Source organism: Protomyctophum parallelum (genome assembly GCF_964188405.1).
Source record: "Protomyctophum parallelum genome assembly, chromosome: 13".
NCBI lineage: Eukaryota > Metazoa > Chordata > Actinopteri > Myctophiformes > Myctophidae > Protomyctophum > Protomyctophum parallelum.
In genome coordinates, this window is record NC_139708.1 from 3,965,408 (window position 1) to 3,980,467 (window position 15,060).

The 15,060-nt window shown below is 40.2% G+C and overlaps 3 protein-coding genes across 3 annotated transcripts in view; 1 reads left to right on the forward strand and 2 right to left on the reverse strand.

The window, feature by feature from the left end:
- Positions 1-1,102: 1,102 nt before the first annotated feature.
- On the reverse strand, positions 1,103-5,820 carry tnfsf14 (TNF superfamily member 14; the record flags this gene model as incomplete). The annotated part of the gene is made up of 4 exons (XM_083780475.1): positions 1,103-1,491; positions 2,085-2,159; positions 2,497-2,530; positions 5,614-5,820. The coding sequence occupies 4 exons, from the start codon at positions 5,818-5,820 to the stop codon at positions 1,103-1,105; spliced, it is 705 nt and encodes a 234-aa protein (XP_083636601.1).
- Positions 5,821-9,234: 3,414 nt separating this feature from the next.
- Positions 9,235-12,776, forward strand: LOC310869912 (transmembrane emp24 domain-containing protein 1-like; the record flags this gene model as incomplete). The annotated part of the gene is made up of 4 exons (XM_083780891.1): positions 9,235-9,351; positions 11,291-11,388; positions 12,049-12,244; positions 12,558-12,776. The coding sequence occupies exons 1-4, from the start codon at positions 9,334-9,336 to the stop codon at positions 12,774-12,776; spliced, it is 531 nt and encodes a 176-aa protein (XP_083637017.1). The 5' UTR covers positions 9,235-9,333.
- Positions 12,777-13,513: 737 nt separating this feature from the next.
- The window catches only part of LOC310869674 (dynamin-2-like), a 55,699-nt gene continuing 54,152 nt past the window's right edge, over positions 13,514-15,060 (reverse strand). The window contains exon 21 of the mRNA XM_083780506.1: positions 13,514-14,587. Coding sequence (XP_083636632.1) covers positions 14,557-14,587 — 31 coding nt within the window. The 3' untranslated portion in view covers positions 13,514-14,556. The remainder of the gene's footprint in view (positions 14,588-15,060) is intronic.

Below are 15,060 nucleotides of genomic sequence, written 5' to 3' on the forward strand. Positions count from 1 at the left end.
CTGAACGGAAAGAGCCACAGAGCATTTGCGTGAGAGAGAAAGATGGAGAGAGATACAGCTTCTTTTCCATGACCAATGGCAAAAAATCTAGAATCTATGGGCTATGAGGCCATGAAACACATGGCTATGATGAGTTCGCTAAATGTTTGATATTCAATTCACCTAAAAGAATATATAATATACGAAACATAATTTTTGATCAACAAATAAATTCTGTTCATCACTGGAGAGTTAAGATAAATTGCATACTTGTGTTTTTCAGAAACAATGGAAACCATGACCAATTAATTTATAAACTAGCCTCCAGTGGTTGTGATCTTTATGTATTTATAGTGCCAGTGAGTGACAGAACTGCAATTGGCTCAACTTTGAAATTATCGTTGTAGGCGTGTGTAGAGTAGACATTGTGGTTAGCTGCTACCGTATGTTAACTGATATTCTCCTTCTGAGACCACTCATCAGAAGCTATACAGGACAGCCTAGCCAAGACATGCAAGAGTTTACTCCACATACATAAAGCCCAGGTGTGGATTGTTACCGAAGCCAGAAGACGCCCAACAACTCTGAATGTTTGTGTTGTCAGAAGTCTTGACATTCGTGTCAATAACAGAGCCCCAAAGGGCCAACTGAAAACTGTGTAGTAGCCTACACATTCACTTTGAAGATGAAAAAAAAAACAATGTTTACAATTCTGTGCCCATTGTGTCATACTCGGCCTTTAGATTACTTCAACTGTCTAGTATTATTGCGTGCAAACGTGCAAAAACGATGGTCAACTTCCGGTCAAACTTACCAATTACTATTTGACACTAAATTGCAAAACATCTTGTGCTTATGAAGGATAAAAATTATCTAATAGTTATGTTAGATCATAGATATGTTATTGATTAGATGTTATGCTTTATATAATTTAAAAAGCTCAGAGATAATCGCAAATAAAAAACAAGCTGAGTTAGACCGATGTTTACTATTCAATACATTGAAAGATTAAAAATACAAAACATAATTTTGATCAACAAAATTAATTCCTTTAATCAGTGGAGAGTTAGACAAATTGCATACATAGTATGAGGCTGTACCTCCCCCATTGAGAAACACTATTCTATATCATGTATGCACCAAAATAGTTTTCATGGGCCCAGAGCTGTACAATCTGTGAGGTGTTGCTCACTTCAACAAAGAGGCTGTCTGTTTTGAACAGGTGAAACACTCCACCCAAGTAGCTGTTTGATCGTACCTGTCCTTTTCCTGAGTTGTGCGAGTATTTTCTGGACTCCAGAAGGATTATAGGCTTACCACGGTAACGTGGTTTATCGACCTTGACATAGTGGTTGAATGCATTGTGTTCCGTGAAGTACACTTTGGAATAGACATAGTAGTAGCCCTCCGTTTGAATGACAAGTTTTCCATCTTTGTACTCCATCTCACGGAGGATGTCTGGGTCCTTGCTCCATGACATGATCTTAACTCCACGGGCCTGCTTTTGACTGGCTGGAAAACAGAGCAGATAATGGTCACAGATTACAATTTAGTGAATTTACACAATTTAGGCATTTAGCAGACACTCTTAATAAGGTAATACATCAAATGCATAGAAAGTATAGCCTGGCTTTGGCCATAAAGCGTCAGTGAATCCACATTATGAGTCTGGCTAAAGCCAGGATATAGAAAGTAATCTAGAATCATAGGTAAACCAAGAACCTATCCTCAGTCTAACAAGAATAAAATACATGGCAGATGCACAATGCCACACAATCCGTTGGAACTACTCCAGAACTACTCTGCCAGGACTGGGAGGTACGCTTCTGGCACATGGAAGGACTAGGCTCTGTGGGTTGACTCCTGTCCGGGCTTCTTCCGACTACAGCGGAAGATTATACATGGTAAAATAGAAGCATTTGCTTTATATAAATAAACTGACAGCTAAATTATTTGTGCTTGTGAACCTTCTGGTCAGTGCTCAATGAATTATCTATCAGATATTGTGGGAAGACGGTGATGAAATATCAATCATCACCGAGCAGTGTTAGATGGTACTAATCCACCCATATGAGAGCTCAAACTTTGAAAGGTAAAGATCTCACCTTGCAGATGTGCAACAGGTTTGGAAGGCAGGGCCACAGGGTTTGGTGGTTGTTTAGTTGGTGGTGGAACAGCTTCTGTGTTGGGAAAGGTCATTTTAATAATTTCCACTCAACAGTAACGATATGATGAACTTAACCCATTCTGACCGGGCACCCATTTTGGTGTCAGCATCATGTTATGCTTTAGCTATTTAAAAATAACAGATCTACAAGCTCATATCGCGCCACCGAGTGGCGCGATACGAGCTTGTAGGTCTGCTATTTTTTGAAAAATCGAAGAACGACTGACATTTTTTAGAATCTGATCTCAGGTCAGAATGGGTTCATCAGACCAGTGTGTGTCCGGCGGAAACCTCGTATGAATCTGATCTCAGGTCAGAATGGGTACAGGGAATAAAAGTCTGATACATACCTCCAATACGTTTTGAAGCAGTTGCTGACTCCGTCTAGAGTGAGAAAGAAAAGGGATTACTCCTTATTGGTACAGAACAATATGAGCGTGTGTGTGTGTGTGTGTGTGTGTGTGTGTGTGTGTGTGTGTGTGTGTGTGTGTGTGTGTGTGTGCGCGCGCTTGCGTGCGTGCTTGTGTTTTTTGCTGTCCTTGCCTGGGTCTCAAGTTAGCCTGCGTCCTTGTTCATTTTGGAATGTTTTCATGTTTTTATTGACTTTGTGCTGATCTACTCTCCCACTTTGTGACAGGGGTATGCTACTAATAGGATTGGGAAGGAGAAAGGGAATGGGAGAATGTTGGTGGCAAGCATGTCCTTGTGCTGTCAACTACAAATCAATGTATACTATGCTCAATGTGTGTGCGTGCGTGTGTTGGTGCAGTCCAGGATCACTGGAACTATCTAGAAGATATATATGCCTCAGCCTAAAATCTTCATGATTTAAGTCATTTTCAAAAATCCACCTGTTGGTGGCGCTGTAACTGGCCAATGTGAAAAGTGTGGGATATATCCCTCAGCCTAGTATGAAAATATGTGAAAGATTCCACGTAACCTTCATGATTTGAGTCATTTTCAAAAATCCACCTGTTGGTGGCGCTGTAAGTCTGTCACAGACTCCAGGTCCCCAGCTAACTCTAACAAGTAGCCTACTGTACTTTTAGGCAGACAAAGAATAGAACAACATAACCATGGGGACATTGTTTAGGTTGCCATGAAAGGGTCATTTTGATGGCTAGGAAATAATTTCAGCGGGCTAAAGGTTTCAATTAGAAAGAGTTGTGTTGATTTTTCAACATTTCATCCTAAAAGCTAAATGTTTACCCAAAAGCTAGAATCCAGAAAACAAAACAAACCTACAGCTGGAGTTGCTCTGTTGAGAATACATGGGAAATTGATCATAATATGTTAGATTTGAGTTCCTGGCCATCACTTTGGACGATTTCTGAATCTGAACATAAAGTAGGCTATACCCATAATCCAGTTCCTTGCAGGGTCTATGCAGCTCGGTCATTGTAGGCTACTTATTTTTCAAAATTGTTCAAAAATAGCAGATGTAGGCTGAAAGCTTGCAGCGTGCCACGCAGCGCTCGTCGATCTGCTATTTTTAGATAGCTATAGTAGATCACAGGCACCATGCAGTAACTAAACAGACCACCTCCTGTGCGTGGAAACGGAAACTGCGCAAAGGCACCTGACCAGACCAACGTCACGGAACATCAAGAACGTGTTACTGGAACGTAATGTCTCCGAAATGAAGTTAAGTTACTTCTCCATCTCCACTCCATCCTCTTCCCCATAGTGAAATAATTTCACCATTCAGCACTTTTAAAATAAAAACAATCACTGGCATGATGGGGGGAGGGGATCACTTTCATTTCTGTTTTAAAGGGATAGTTCAGATTTTGAAGGCCCAATCCCAATTGCCTCCCTCAAGCCCTGAGCCCTCAACCCTCATTGACTTTAGTGACGTCAGCTGTAAGTGCTTGAGGGTGAGAGGCTGCAAGGGCTCCAAATTGTTGTGAAATAAATGGGACAGCACTTTGAAGATGAGTCCGCCATTCATGACACTTATGACCTTATTCACAGCCAGTGCCTACCTACATGCTTGGCCTATTTATTATTATCACGTCTATTTTAGTATTTAAGCTGATGGTTTTATTATTAGTTTCTTAAATACACTTTCCTGTGTGATAGCCTGGGTTGTAATATTCAATATTTATTATAAATTGCATTTCCATATTCTTTTACTTTGCTCATTAGTCATTTCTCAGCATGTTTCCATTATTATTATTATTATTATTAAATATATAGCCTATCCTTCCATTCTGTCTCCCTTTGAGAACAGTGAGAAAGCACTATTGTGTTTGTTGACATTCTAACCGCGATACATAACTAATTTGCATCTACAGACAGACAGTCAGTGGTGCAAAGTACTTACATACTGTACACATTTGAGGAATTCAATGTTTTGATCAAAAATGAAATGAATATAAGGTGTTTGACAACAATAAATGTTAGGGTGAAAGTGAGACTCTCAGCTAAAGAGAGAGCAGAATAGAACAAAGATCAGGGACCAGGGTTGAACCAAAGTGAACAAAGATCAGGGACCAGGGTTGAACCAAAGTGACAAGGGCCCCTTTTCCACCGGTTGGGTTCCCAGTGGGAACCGGTTCAGTTCTTTTTGGTTTTTAGTCCATGAGCCAGAGCTCCAAAATTTAAATGTTAATTATGAATTGAGTGGGCAAAACCATACCTATATTAGATTGTTATCATTGTGAGTACTTACACGAAGACAATGATTTATTGTATTACAAAATTTACATTTCTAAATAGGCAAATGAGGCATTATGTAGGAAAAATATGCAATACTCAAAAATATGAAAAAGCTACTACTGTGGAAGGGTTATCATGTATTAATTTACTTGTATTGATCCTATAAACAATTTAATATAGGGTATAGTTTGCCCACCAATTTTGGAGCTCTGGCTCATGGACTAAAAACCAAAAAGAACTGAACCGGTTCCCATTGGGAACCAACCGGTGGAAAAGGGGTCAGGATGCCACAGGCATGTCAGGGTTAGCCTTTAGAGAGGTTTGTTTGATGTAAAGGGCCACTTCACCCCCTTTGCAGCCAGATCTTATTTTAAGGATGTTTGGGAGACAAGAAACACTTTCCTTGGGTTTTTTATGTGGTTAATTTGTGTTTTTAGATATTTTAGTATTTCAAAGTGTCTGTGATGTCATGGACACTGGTCTCACTGCTGGATTACTACAATGACCATAATGCTTTGCTGCACTCACCCCACCTTGTGGAGAGGGAGAGGGGCTGTCTTACTGAGACAGCATGTAGTCCAGGAAGGAAGTGAGACCATGTGTCCATGACATCACTGGCACTTTGAAATACAAAAAAAAACAAAAAAAAACACTTATTACACACATAAGAAAAAACCCAGGAAAGTGTTTCTTGTCTCCCAAACATCATTAAAATAAGATCTGGTTGCAAAAGGGGTGAAGTGGCCCTTTAATACTTTATTAGACATGGCTGAGCTATATAGTAGAGACAATGTGTTAGTTCTTACCAGGCCAGGGCGGTAGAGACGGTAGATGAGGCAGGCTTCGATGGCCATGCAAAACAGTGCCACGCTCACCAGGAAGAACAGCACGGTCTGAGCCACCTTGCCACGCCGTGGCGGCCGTTTGATCGTGGGAGGCATTGGAGGGTAGGCCCTGTGGCTGTCCACTACAAACACAGAGGGATACTGCTGGGCACTAGTGCCCTGATCCATATGGCTTCAGTTCAGTTCAGTGTTCTGCTCTCAAACAGGAGATGTATATGAAAGGATTAAATGATCATCGAGGAGAGGATGCGTTCACGTTGTATTCCAAAGGGCTCAGGGGAGCAATGAAGACTTCCGTGTAGTGAGAATGAGTATATTAGTGTGGGTGGGATTACACATGTTGGTTCAAGATGCAAGGCAAGTCAGACAAGAACTGTAAACCACATCCAGTAATGTCTCACTATAGAAATCACATAGAGACACCCCTAGACTCACAGCACGGGCAAGTAAAGCAAAAAGATTACTAATTAATCCACAGCTATAGAGATTTACAAGTCCACGGGTAGAAGACGAACATATTAAATTGAGAGACCATGTACAATGCATCTTAAACTCCCCTTTTACAGCCTCCCACTTGATAACAACAATGTTGAAATATCTCAAATTTTAGACTTCCTCTCTTTCTCACTTCCACTAAATGTAAAACAACCATGACATTTTGTGACAGTGAACACGTGCACAGTATGTATGCACTTATAGGTCATGCTAAACTGCAAGCCACCTTGTTGTTACAAGTGTGTGTGTTCTTTGTTCTTTTATGTCTTATCACTTTCTATCAGGGAGAGCCAATATTTAACACATGGGCGGAAAATAACAGGGATATGCATATTTAACACATGGGCGGAAATAACCGGGAAAACCCTATAACAATTTGATTAAAGGGTTTACCAAACTTTTTCCAGTTGATCATTAAGTGTTATTAAAAGTCATCCGAGTAATCACTCTCTCTGATTGATGCATCTGATCTGGATCACTGCTGAGTACAAAATCACTGTCACTTTCTGATGAGGAAGAAGACATGTCTGAAGAGGATGTAGGATGTATTTTTGGAGCTTCTTTTCCATCCACCAGCTGTCTAAAAACCGGACTACCTGTGAGTGGGGACTAGTGTTGGCTGATGAATGAATATCAACATCCTAATACATCCAAACACTTTGTTTGAAATAGACACTCATGCTTTCCAAGGTGTGATTTGGGCTGGGAGGACGAGGACGAGGGGGGGTACTACCTGTGAGTGGGGAGTGTTGGCTGATGAATGATATCAAATGGAACACAACCACCGTAAAGACTAATTATTGTGTATATTCCTGCACTATACCTGCATCGAGTGATCTTGGTACATAGAAGTTGATCTATTGAAGATTCTGACAAAGTACATAATTTTTGTTTTGATTGTATTGCTGTATTGTTGTATTGTTCTTTCTGCTTTGGCAATGCAAACGTATGTTTTCTCATGCCAATAAAGCCCTTTGAATTGAATTGAATTGAATTGAATGAATATCAACATCCTAATACATCCAAACACTTTGTTTGAAATAGACACTCATGCTTTCCAAGGTGTGATTTGGGCTGGGAGGACGAGAGAGGGGGGGGGGGGGGTACTACCTGTGAGTGGGGAGTGTTGGCTGATGAATGAATATCAACATCCGATTCCTAATACATCCTGATACTGGGGGGTCAAATGATGACATAATATGACCCCCCCAGTCAAAAAACACTTTGTTTGAAATAGACACTCATGCTTTCCACGGTGTGATTTGGGCTGGGAGGACGAGGGGGGGGGGGGGGGGGTACTACCTGTGAGTGGGGAGTGTTGGCTGATGAATGAATATCAACATCCGATTCCTAATACATCCTGATACTGGGGGGTCAAATGATGACATAATATGACCCCCCCAGTCAAAAAACACTTTGTTTGAAATAGACACTCATGCTTTCCACGGTGTGATTTGGGCTGGGAGGAGGAGTAGGACTAAGGCCCTGTGTGGGACGCAGCCAGTGGTTCTAGTCCAGGCAACCTTTATTATCAGAAGAAGAGCCATTTTTGGCCCCAAAAACATATTACAATTCTATCGGGAGCCGCAAAATATGTTTGCTTTAATAAAGCAAACTTTAAGTATTTGTGATTTTTCTGGTCTTTCAATATTACATTTTATTGTTTGCTAATTTAATTTCTCAAAGCATATCAAGTATACTGTACCAGTAAGCCAGCAGCATTGGTGGTGAAAACAAACAAAGATGTAATTATCATGAATACATTCTTCTATTCTTCTATTTTCCTTCATTACATTTCATTCTTATTTGTATCTGGTGTATAGGCAACATTGTTTTGCAATATCAAAATTAAAGAATAACTTCATGCCTACTATATATATATATATATAATGTAAATTGCTCTGGATTAAGAGCGTCTGCTAAATGCCTAAATTGTAAAATTGTAATTGACATGCGGACAGAGCCACATGTGGCTCTTATAGGCCCTCCCGTGGCTACAGCAAAGAAGTATGAAAAGGAATACCGGTAAGTGTTTTTATTTTTTTCTAATAAAGTTGTTTTTATTTGTTTATTTGTTACCTCTGTAAAGCGCTATATAAATTTGAGATATTATTATTATTATTATTAAAGGACCACTTCACCACTTTTCAACCTATCTTTATATAATAGGTCCTCACTAATAATCATGAAAAAATGGCACGATTTTTTTCTACTCTCATAGGAGGGCTGTGGGCAGTTTAGAAACCGTCTTCCAGTGACATCATCATTAGGCAGATTTATTTTTAAACAAGATTATTTGACAAAAATATTTAGATTTTCATTATCGTGAGAACGATGGCTTCCATTTTCGCATTGCAACTTTTCAGTACTAGAAAGCCTGCAGTTTCTATTAGCTTGTATTCCCCATCGATGATGTCACTGGAAGACGGTTTCTGAACTGCCCACAGCCCTCCTATGAGACACAGACCGAGTAGAAACAAAATTGCGCCATTTCTTCATGATTATTAGTGAGGACCTATTATATGAAGATAGGTTGAAAAGTGGTGAAGTGGTCCTTTAAGACATCTTTATTTGTTTTCACCACCAATGCTGCTGGCTTACTGGTACAGTATACTTGATAATATGCTTTGAGAAATTAAATTATCAAACAATAAAATGTAATATTGAAAGACCAGAAAAATCACAAATACTGAAAGTCTGCTTTATTAAAGCAAACATATTTTGCGGCTCCAGATAGAATTGTAATCTCTTAATCTCTTCTGATAAAGGTTGCCTACCCAGCCTGGACTGTAGAACCACTGGCTGCGCCTCTGGCTGCGTCCCACACGGGGGCGCCACCTCTGCCGTATTGGAGGCGGACAGGTGGCAACTGGTCAGACTTCTACAGCGCTATTGGTCTAAAACAACTTTGTTTTACCACAGTAGGGATATTAGTCTATAGTAACAAAGTTGTAATATCCTATGTCGTATGAGCAAATCGCAATAGACAGGAATTATAGCCTCGCAATGCACTGCGAATGGATATTGTCTAGTGTTTCTGCAAAACTCTATGTGCTGACATGGTTTGCGCTTGTTATGGACTTGACTTTCGGTTTGGGAAAAACAAACCAAGACTCTCAATTCACAATCTTATTACCTGCTGGCAAAACGGAATGTTTTTTCCAAACCACTGCGGAAAATTGGAGTATGGAAATAGAATACCAGGTAATCTCTCTCTCCTTCTCTTCCTCGAATCAATGATTGGAGCTTTATATATTTAATCAATAGGTCTACTCTACTGGAAAGTGGAAACCATCCGCTGAACACGTGGAAATGGACTTTGATCAGAGCAGAGCACAGTGCTGTGAGTGACCCTACAGTTTCAGAGCCTTAAAAAAAGAAAAACAATCCCACCATGACCCACTCCAAGGAAGTGGTTTTGAAAGGTACAATTTAAATTATATATAAAAAAAAGATTGCATGCCACCACCATACACTCAGCCCTCACTGACCCCTAGGCTTATGTGTAGTCAGACTAGTCTGTCAGGTCAGAGTGGACCCCCCCCTACCGTCCTCATCTGACACATTTCTGTGGGGCATGATGAACTTTCCTTTTCTTGTATGGAATATGTTAAACAGTCAAAATGAATAAAACCATAAATGAAATGAAATATGAAATTAAAACATGTGGCCTTTATGGTATGATAACATATCCTAGCAATCCTGGATAAAACACAACAACAAAGCACATGAGCTCAGTCAGTTATACTACAGTTCTGTGAGCTATAGCCTTGAGTTTATGCACAAGGTTTATGCACTGTCTGTAAAATCCAATTTAACTCTGGAGATGAAGGTTTTACGGTCCTGCGGGGGACTGAATTTGAATATGAAAAGCAGAGAGCGGTAGACCTACTGTAGCGAGACAGATAAGGCCAAGCCCGGCAGAGCTGCGTCTCTGCGAGGCAAATTAGAAGATGCGGTACTAGCATAGTCTTGTGATGTGAATAATCTCACGTTGCTGTAAAACACAGTGGTTCTCAACCTTTTCAGCCTGTGAACCCCCAAAAGAATTATATTTGAACTGGGTGTTGATAACACTTGTATAATGTAAGAGTTGAGGCAGTTACATTTTCAGTTCCACAGATAAATTATTTTCTTTCTTATGTGACAATATTATGGACCAGTTTAGTTTTTGCTTTTGTTTCCAGTAGACTGGATTACTGTAATGGTCTGCTCACAGGACTTTCAAACAAAGCTCTTCGTCAACTCCAACTGATTCAGAATGCTGCGGCTATAGTCAGTCCTGACAAAAACTAGGAAATATGACCATATTACACCAGTCATAAAATCCTTACATTGGCTGCCAGTGTCCCAGATAATTGATTGTTACTTGTCTACAAATGTGTTTGTGGCTTTGGGCCCAGCTACATCTCAGACATGCTGAAGCCGATATGAACCCTCCAGAACCCTTAGGTCATCTGGGGCTGGCCTACTGATAGTTCACCCGATAGGTAGGAGGAACAAAACATATTATGCACCACACACCTGGAATAACATTCCAGGTTACATTAGGAAATCCCCAACCATAGCCAACCAAGTCCAACTTAAAAACGTATTTATTTAACATTGCCTAACCCAGTGATGTCTAATAACAGCTATAGGTCTTGCCTGGACTTTAAATTAGCTGTGTTTTCTGTTTCTATTACAGGTGGGAGTATTTGTTGTAATTTATATGCTCCTATATCTTATTTTAATTGTATCTATTATAAATCTGTATTCATTTTTAAAGTGCACTGTTGTTGTTTTTATTCTGTAAAGCACTTTGAATTGCCTTGTGTATGAAAGGTGCTATATAAATAAAATGGCCTTGCCTTGCCTAGTAGTTTGTTGATTCCTTTTGATGCAGTAGCAGCCTAATAGTCTTTTTCTTTTCTTTCTTGTCGGTATTAAAAAAAAGTCATCCCAAATGACAGTGAACTGACAATTTAAGGACATTTTTGAACATCATGTGGTGACCCACAGATTGAGAACCACTGCTGTAACAGTACACTAATGCCTATGCTCTGTCATATGATTAGTGTCTAATTAAATCAGCCTTACATTAATAGCCTTGAATGTCCTTGTGTTTCCACTATAGTATCTCTTCTTCTTTCCCCTATACCAGGTGATAGCAGGGTCTGGTCTGGATGTGGGCTTCACCCTCATCTCCCCCAATGGATATAAGATGGTCTCCGACTTCAGGAGATCTGATGGAATCCACACGTACGTTGTAGATTTCTATAGGGCTGGTTTTATTCTGCATACACTATAACATCCTCATTGGCCAGTATGGGAACCCCAGAATACCTATAGCTAATGAGCTTTTAATAAGTGGTGTAGCCTACAGATAGAAACACACCACAATCACAATATTAATTTTGCAGTTATAAAATCATCAAAAATCATCTCTTTACGGCCAATCACAATTTACGTCCTCACTTTTGTCTTCAATGTTGTTTACACAATGTTTGTGTTTACACAAACCTTCAAAACTAGTTTGAGAAAAAACTAGGTGGTGGTAGCAAAACAATATTTGTGTTTACAAACCCTGAAACAAAGACTCTTATTAGGATTCTGTGAAAATATACGTTATGTTCTGCCGTTCCCAGGAATGGAACCGGGAACCTTTAGGCCACCTAAAGAAATCAAGTTTAATGGTACAAAACTCATCTCACGTAAGAGTGATGCTAAACATGATGAAAGCTATTAAACCTGAAACACAAGTAAATAAACCGGCTGAAATGTACCAAAAATGCCCTCTTGCACAAGGGTGCAATCCATCTTACGATAGCTCATCATTATGACAGTCTTCTGCGATGAGTCAATGTTTAGTTTAAGTTATGTTTAGCAGTTAAACGGTGTGGTCCTTCTATTCCCCCCCAGAGTGGATCTCACCGAGGTTGGAGACTACCGGCTGTGCTTCGACAACAGCTTCAGTAAGTTGGCGGAGAAGATGGTGTTCTTCGATGTGATCATCAGCAGTCAGGACAAGAGCCATGAGGAAGTGGAGGAATGGGCGGACATGGCGGCCGCAGCCACCCAGGACAGCATGGTGCAGTACAAACTGGAGGATTTCAGGGTGAGAAAGTGACCCGGAAACAAAACACAGTCTACAGCAGTATTCCTCAAAGCTTCTAATTTAAAGGACCCCCATAACTCTGTGAGTGTACCCATGGAACCTGGGCCCTTGGAACCATCTCAAGGAACCCTTAGGGTCCCCCGCAGACGCCACTTTCACAACCACTGGTCTACAACAACAACATTTTATCTCTCATATACTGTACCACAGGTCCAGCTTCCATTTGTACACTCTCTGAGTTTAGAGAGGATTTTACTGTGTGGCACACAATTAATCCGCACTGTTCCCTTTTCTGCACTCTTCCTACTTAAAGGCGACCGTAGAAACCATTCACTGGCACCTAGAGAAGACCCAGAGGGTCCAGACCACGCTCCGTGCCTTCGAGGCCCGGGACCGCTACCTATTGGAAGACAACTTGTGGCGCGTGTCCTTCTGGTCCTGCGTCAACCTGCTGGTTATCCTGACTGTGGCCGTCGCTCAGATCTACACGCTGCAGCGCCTCTTCGACAGCAAGAAAAGGGTCTGCACGTAGCACAAGCCTTCGACGGTGTGCCTGCTGCAGAGCTTCCAAGACTTAGCAGGAGTAGTTCACCCAAAGAAGTTACTTATTTTCTAGATTAATAGTTTGCCAATCATTTCATGACCGGCGAAGAGTCTCCTGTTGACCAATGTCCGGGTCATCAAATGATTGGCTCAGGAATGCAACAAAAACAAATAAATCAACATGAATTCAAGGCATCATGGGGTGTGTAATTGATTGAAAAGATATATATATAATATATATATATTATGATGACATGATATATTGCACATATTGTAGTTCACATTATGAAACACTGTTTGGAAGGAACTATACTGAGAAATGGTTTCAGATTTTCTGTAAAACTGCAATATCTTTTTCTAAACAACAGAAGCGTGCCAAGTTTGATATGAATCACATTCGTATTTTTGTTTTTAATTAAAACCCCAAAGTTCCTAAACCATGCCTGCAGCTCTGCCAAACTATTTATGCCAGCCAGAAGCACTGAAGTTTAAGCCAGCAAAGTTGAGATCTTGTGTTTTAAATTATAATTGTAAAGCAACATTAATAAGTATTTATTAATGAGGTTATTACTTTGTATTATACTGTATTGCAATAATAAACATTTCTTCCTCCCTGGTATTCTTGTTGAAATGTCAGTACGGCAGCCTGAATCACGCTGTTCTCAAGGGAAGGTTTTTTAATTGGGTTTTCGTTATTACAGTTGTTTACTACATTTACTATATATTGTGTGATAAGGATGAGACCAAATCAGCCCCAACCAAATTCAGAAACCTCACCCCTGGGCCATACTACCACGACTACACAAATTGTTCCACAGAGACACATCAAATTAAATCAAATCCCTTTTTAAATACAATCATTGTTGACCTAAACCGTATTCACACAATCTAAAAAAATAAAATTCCCTGATCAAGTTTTCCAGCTGGGAACCTACCTAAAAATGTCTAAAGGGAGCAACGTAGAAGGCAAGTTTGTTTTGGCTAAAACAGCACACCTTTGGCCCTGACAGTATGCATTAAAGCAGTATTTTATACAACTGCACTTGCCTGGGTATAAATATACTAACTGTAGTAAACACTACCTAAGGCATATAACGTTTACAGCAAAACCCTGAATGTAATTCTTTACTTCTGGGAGCTAAATTAACACTCAGGATTTTGCTGTGAATTGTATTATACATTTCTCTTAGCAAAAAAATAGTTTGATATTTACAACTTGGCATTTCCAAGTACAATGCTTATCAACACTCTATTTAAGTATTCAGTCTGAAATTTCAGATAGACCAAAAGCTAAGCAGAAGTGGTATGAATGCATCGAGTAGGCCAGAGACATTCCTAGACATACACCAGTCATCTAGAGTTCCACATTTTGAGCGGTTGTTATGACTGCTGGCACATTGTCAAGCAATTTGCCCATGGAAAATGTTTCTCAAATTACTGTTCTTGGTATGAATAAGCAATTAACAGCATGTTGTGAAATTTTGAATGAAAACCACTGATGGTGTCAGGAAACTGAACTCATTCCAGTATTATAAATTGGTTCAATATTGCGTCTATGTGGAAATACTGTCAAGACGCAAGTCAATATCTAACATTGGCGTATATGCATGACAATAATGTTATTTATGAAGATTGTGAGGACATAGTATGTAAGCATTATTGGCTTAAAAGGAATGCATACACTTATTCTTTGGCGTGACATAAGTATCAGTGGTTCCGTTGTCGAACAGTTCTTGGTAAGGTGTCAGGTCTCGTCCAATGGGTTGAGGTCACCACAGGTTTCGTCGAGGGGCGGGGCGCCTGTTCAGGGACAATCGCAATGACAAGACCAACGTTAATCATTTCCCACTCCTTCTAATGGACTCGTTGACATGCAAGTAATGCCAGTTCCAGTCATGGCAAGGGCTAATTTTCAATAGGGCTTCCTCTTAGAAACGATAGTGGCTGATTATTCACTCCCTACTCGTATACAAGTGGTGGACACAGATATCTTCATATCTCGTACTGTCATGAGGATCAAGAAAGGAATGCATTCGATAGGTGTAGCCGTCATTTAGGTAGCATAGGGTGTTATTTCATCCAGTCACTTAAAATACCATTATACTTGATGCACCAACAATGAAATATCAACCTCACCCATTTTCAGAGGGGAGCCCAGGCACTAGCGCCCCATCGAACATATGGCTTTCAGGCATGACGTCACGTTGCAGCCAAGTCTATGGACTTTGAATGTTTGCTTTAAGTAGTGACGTCATGTGGCGGCCTCCCCTCAC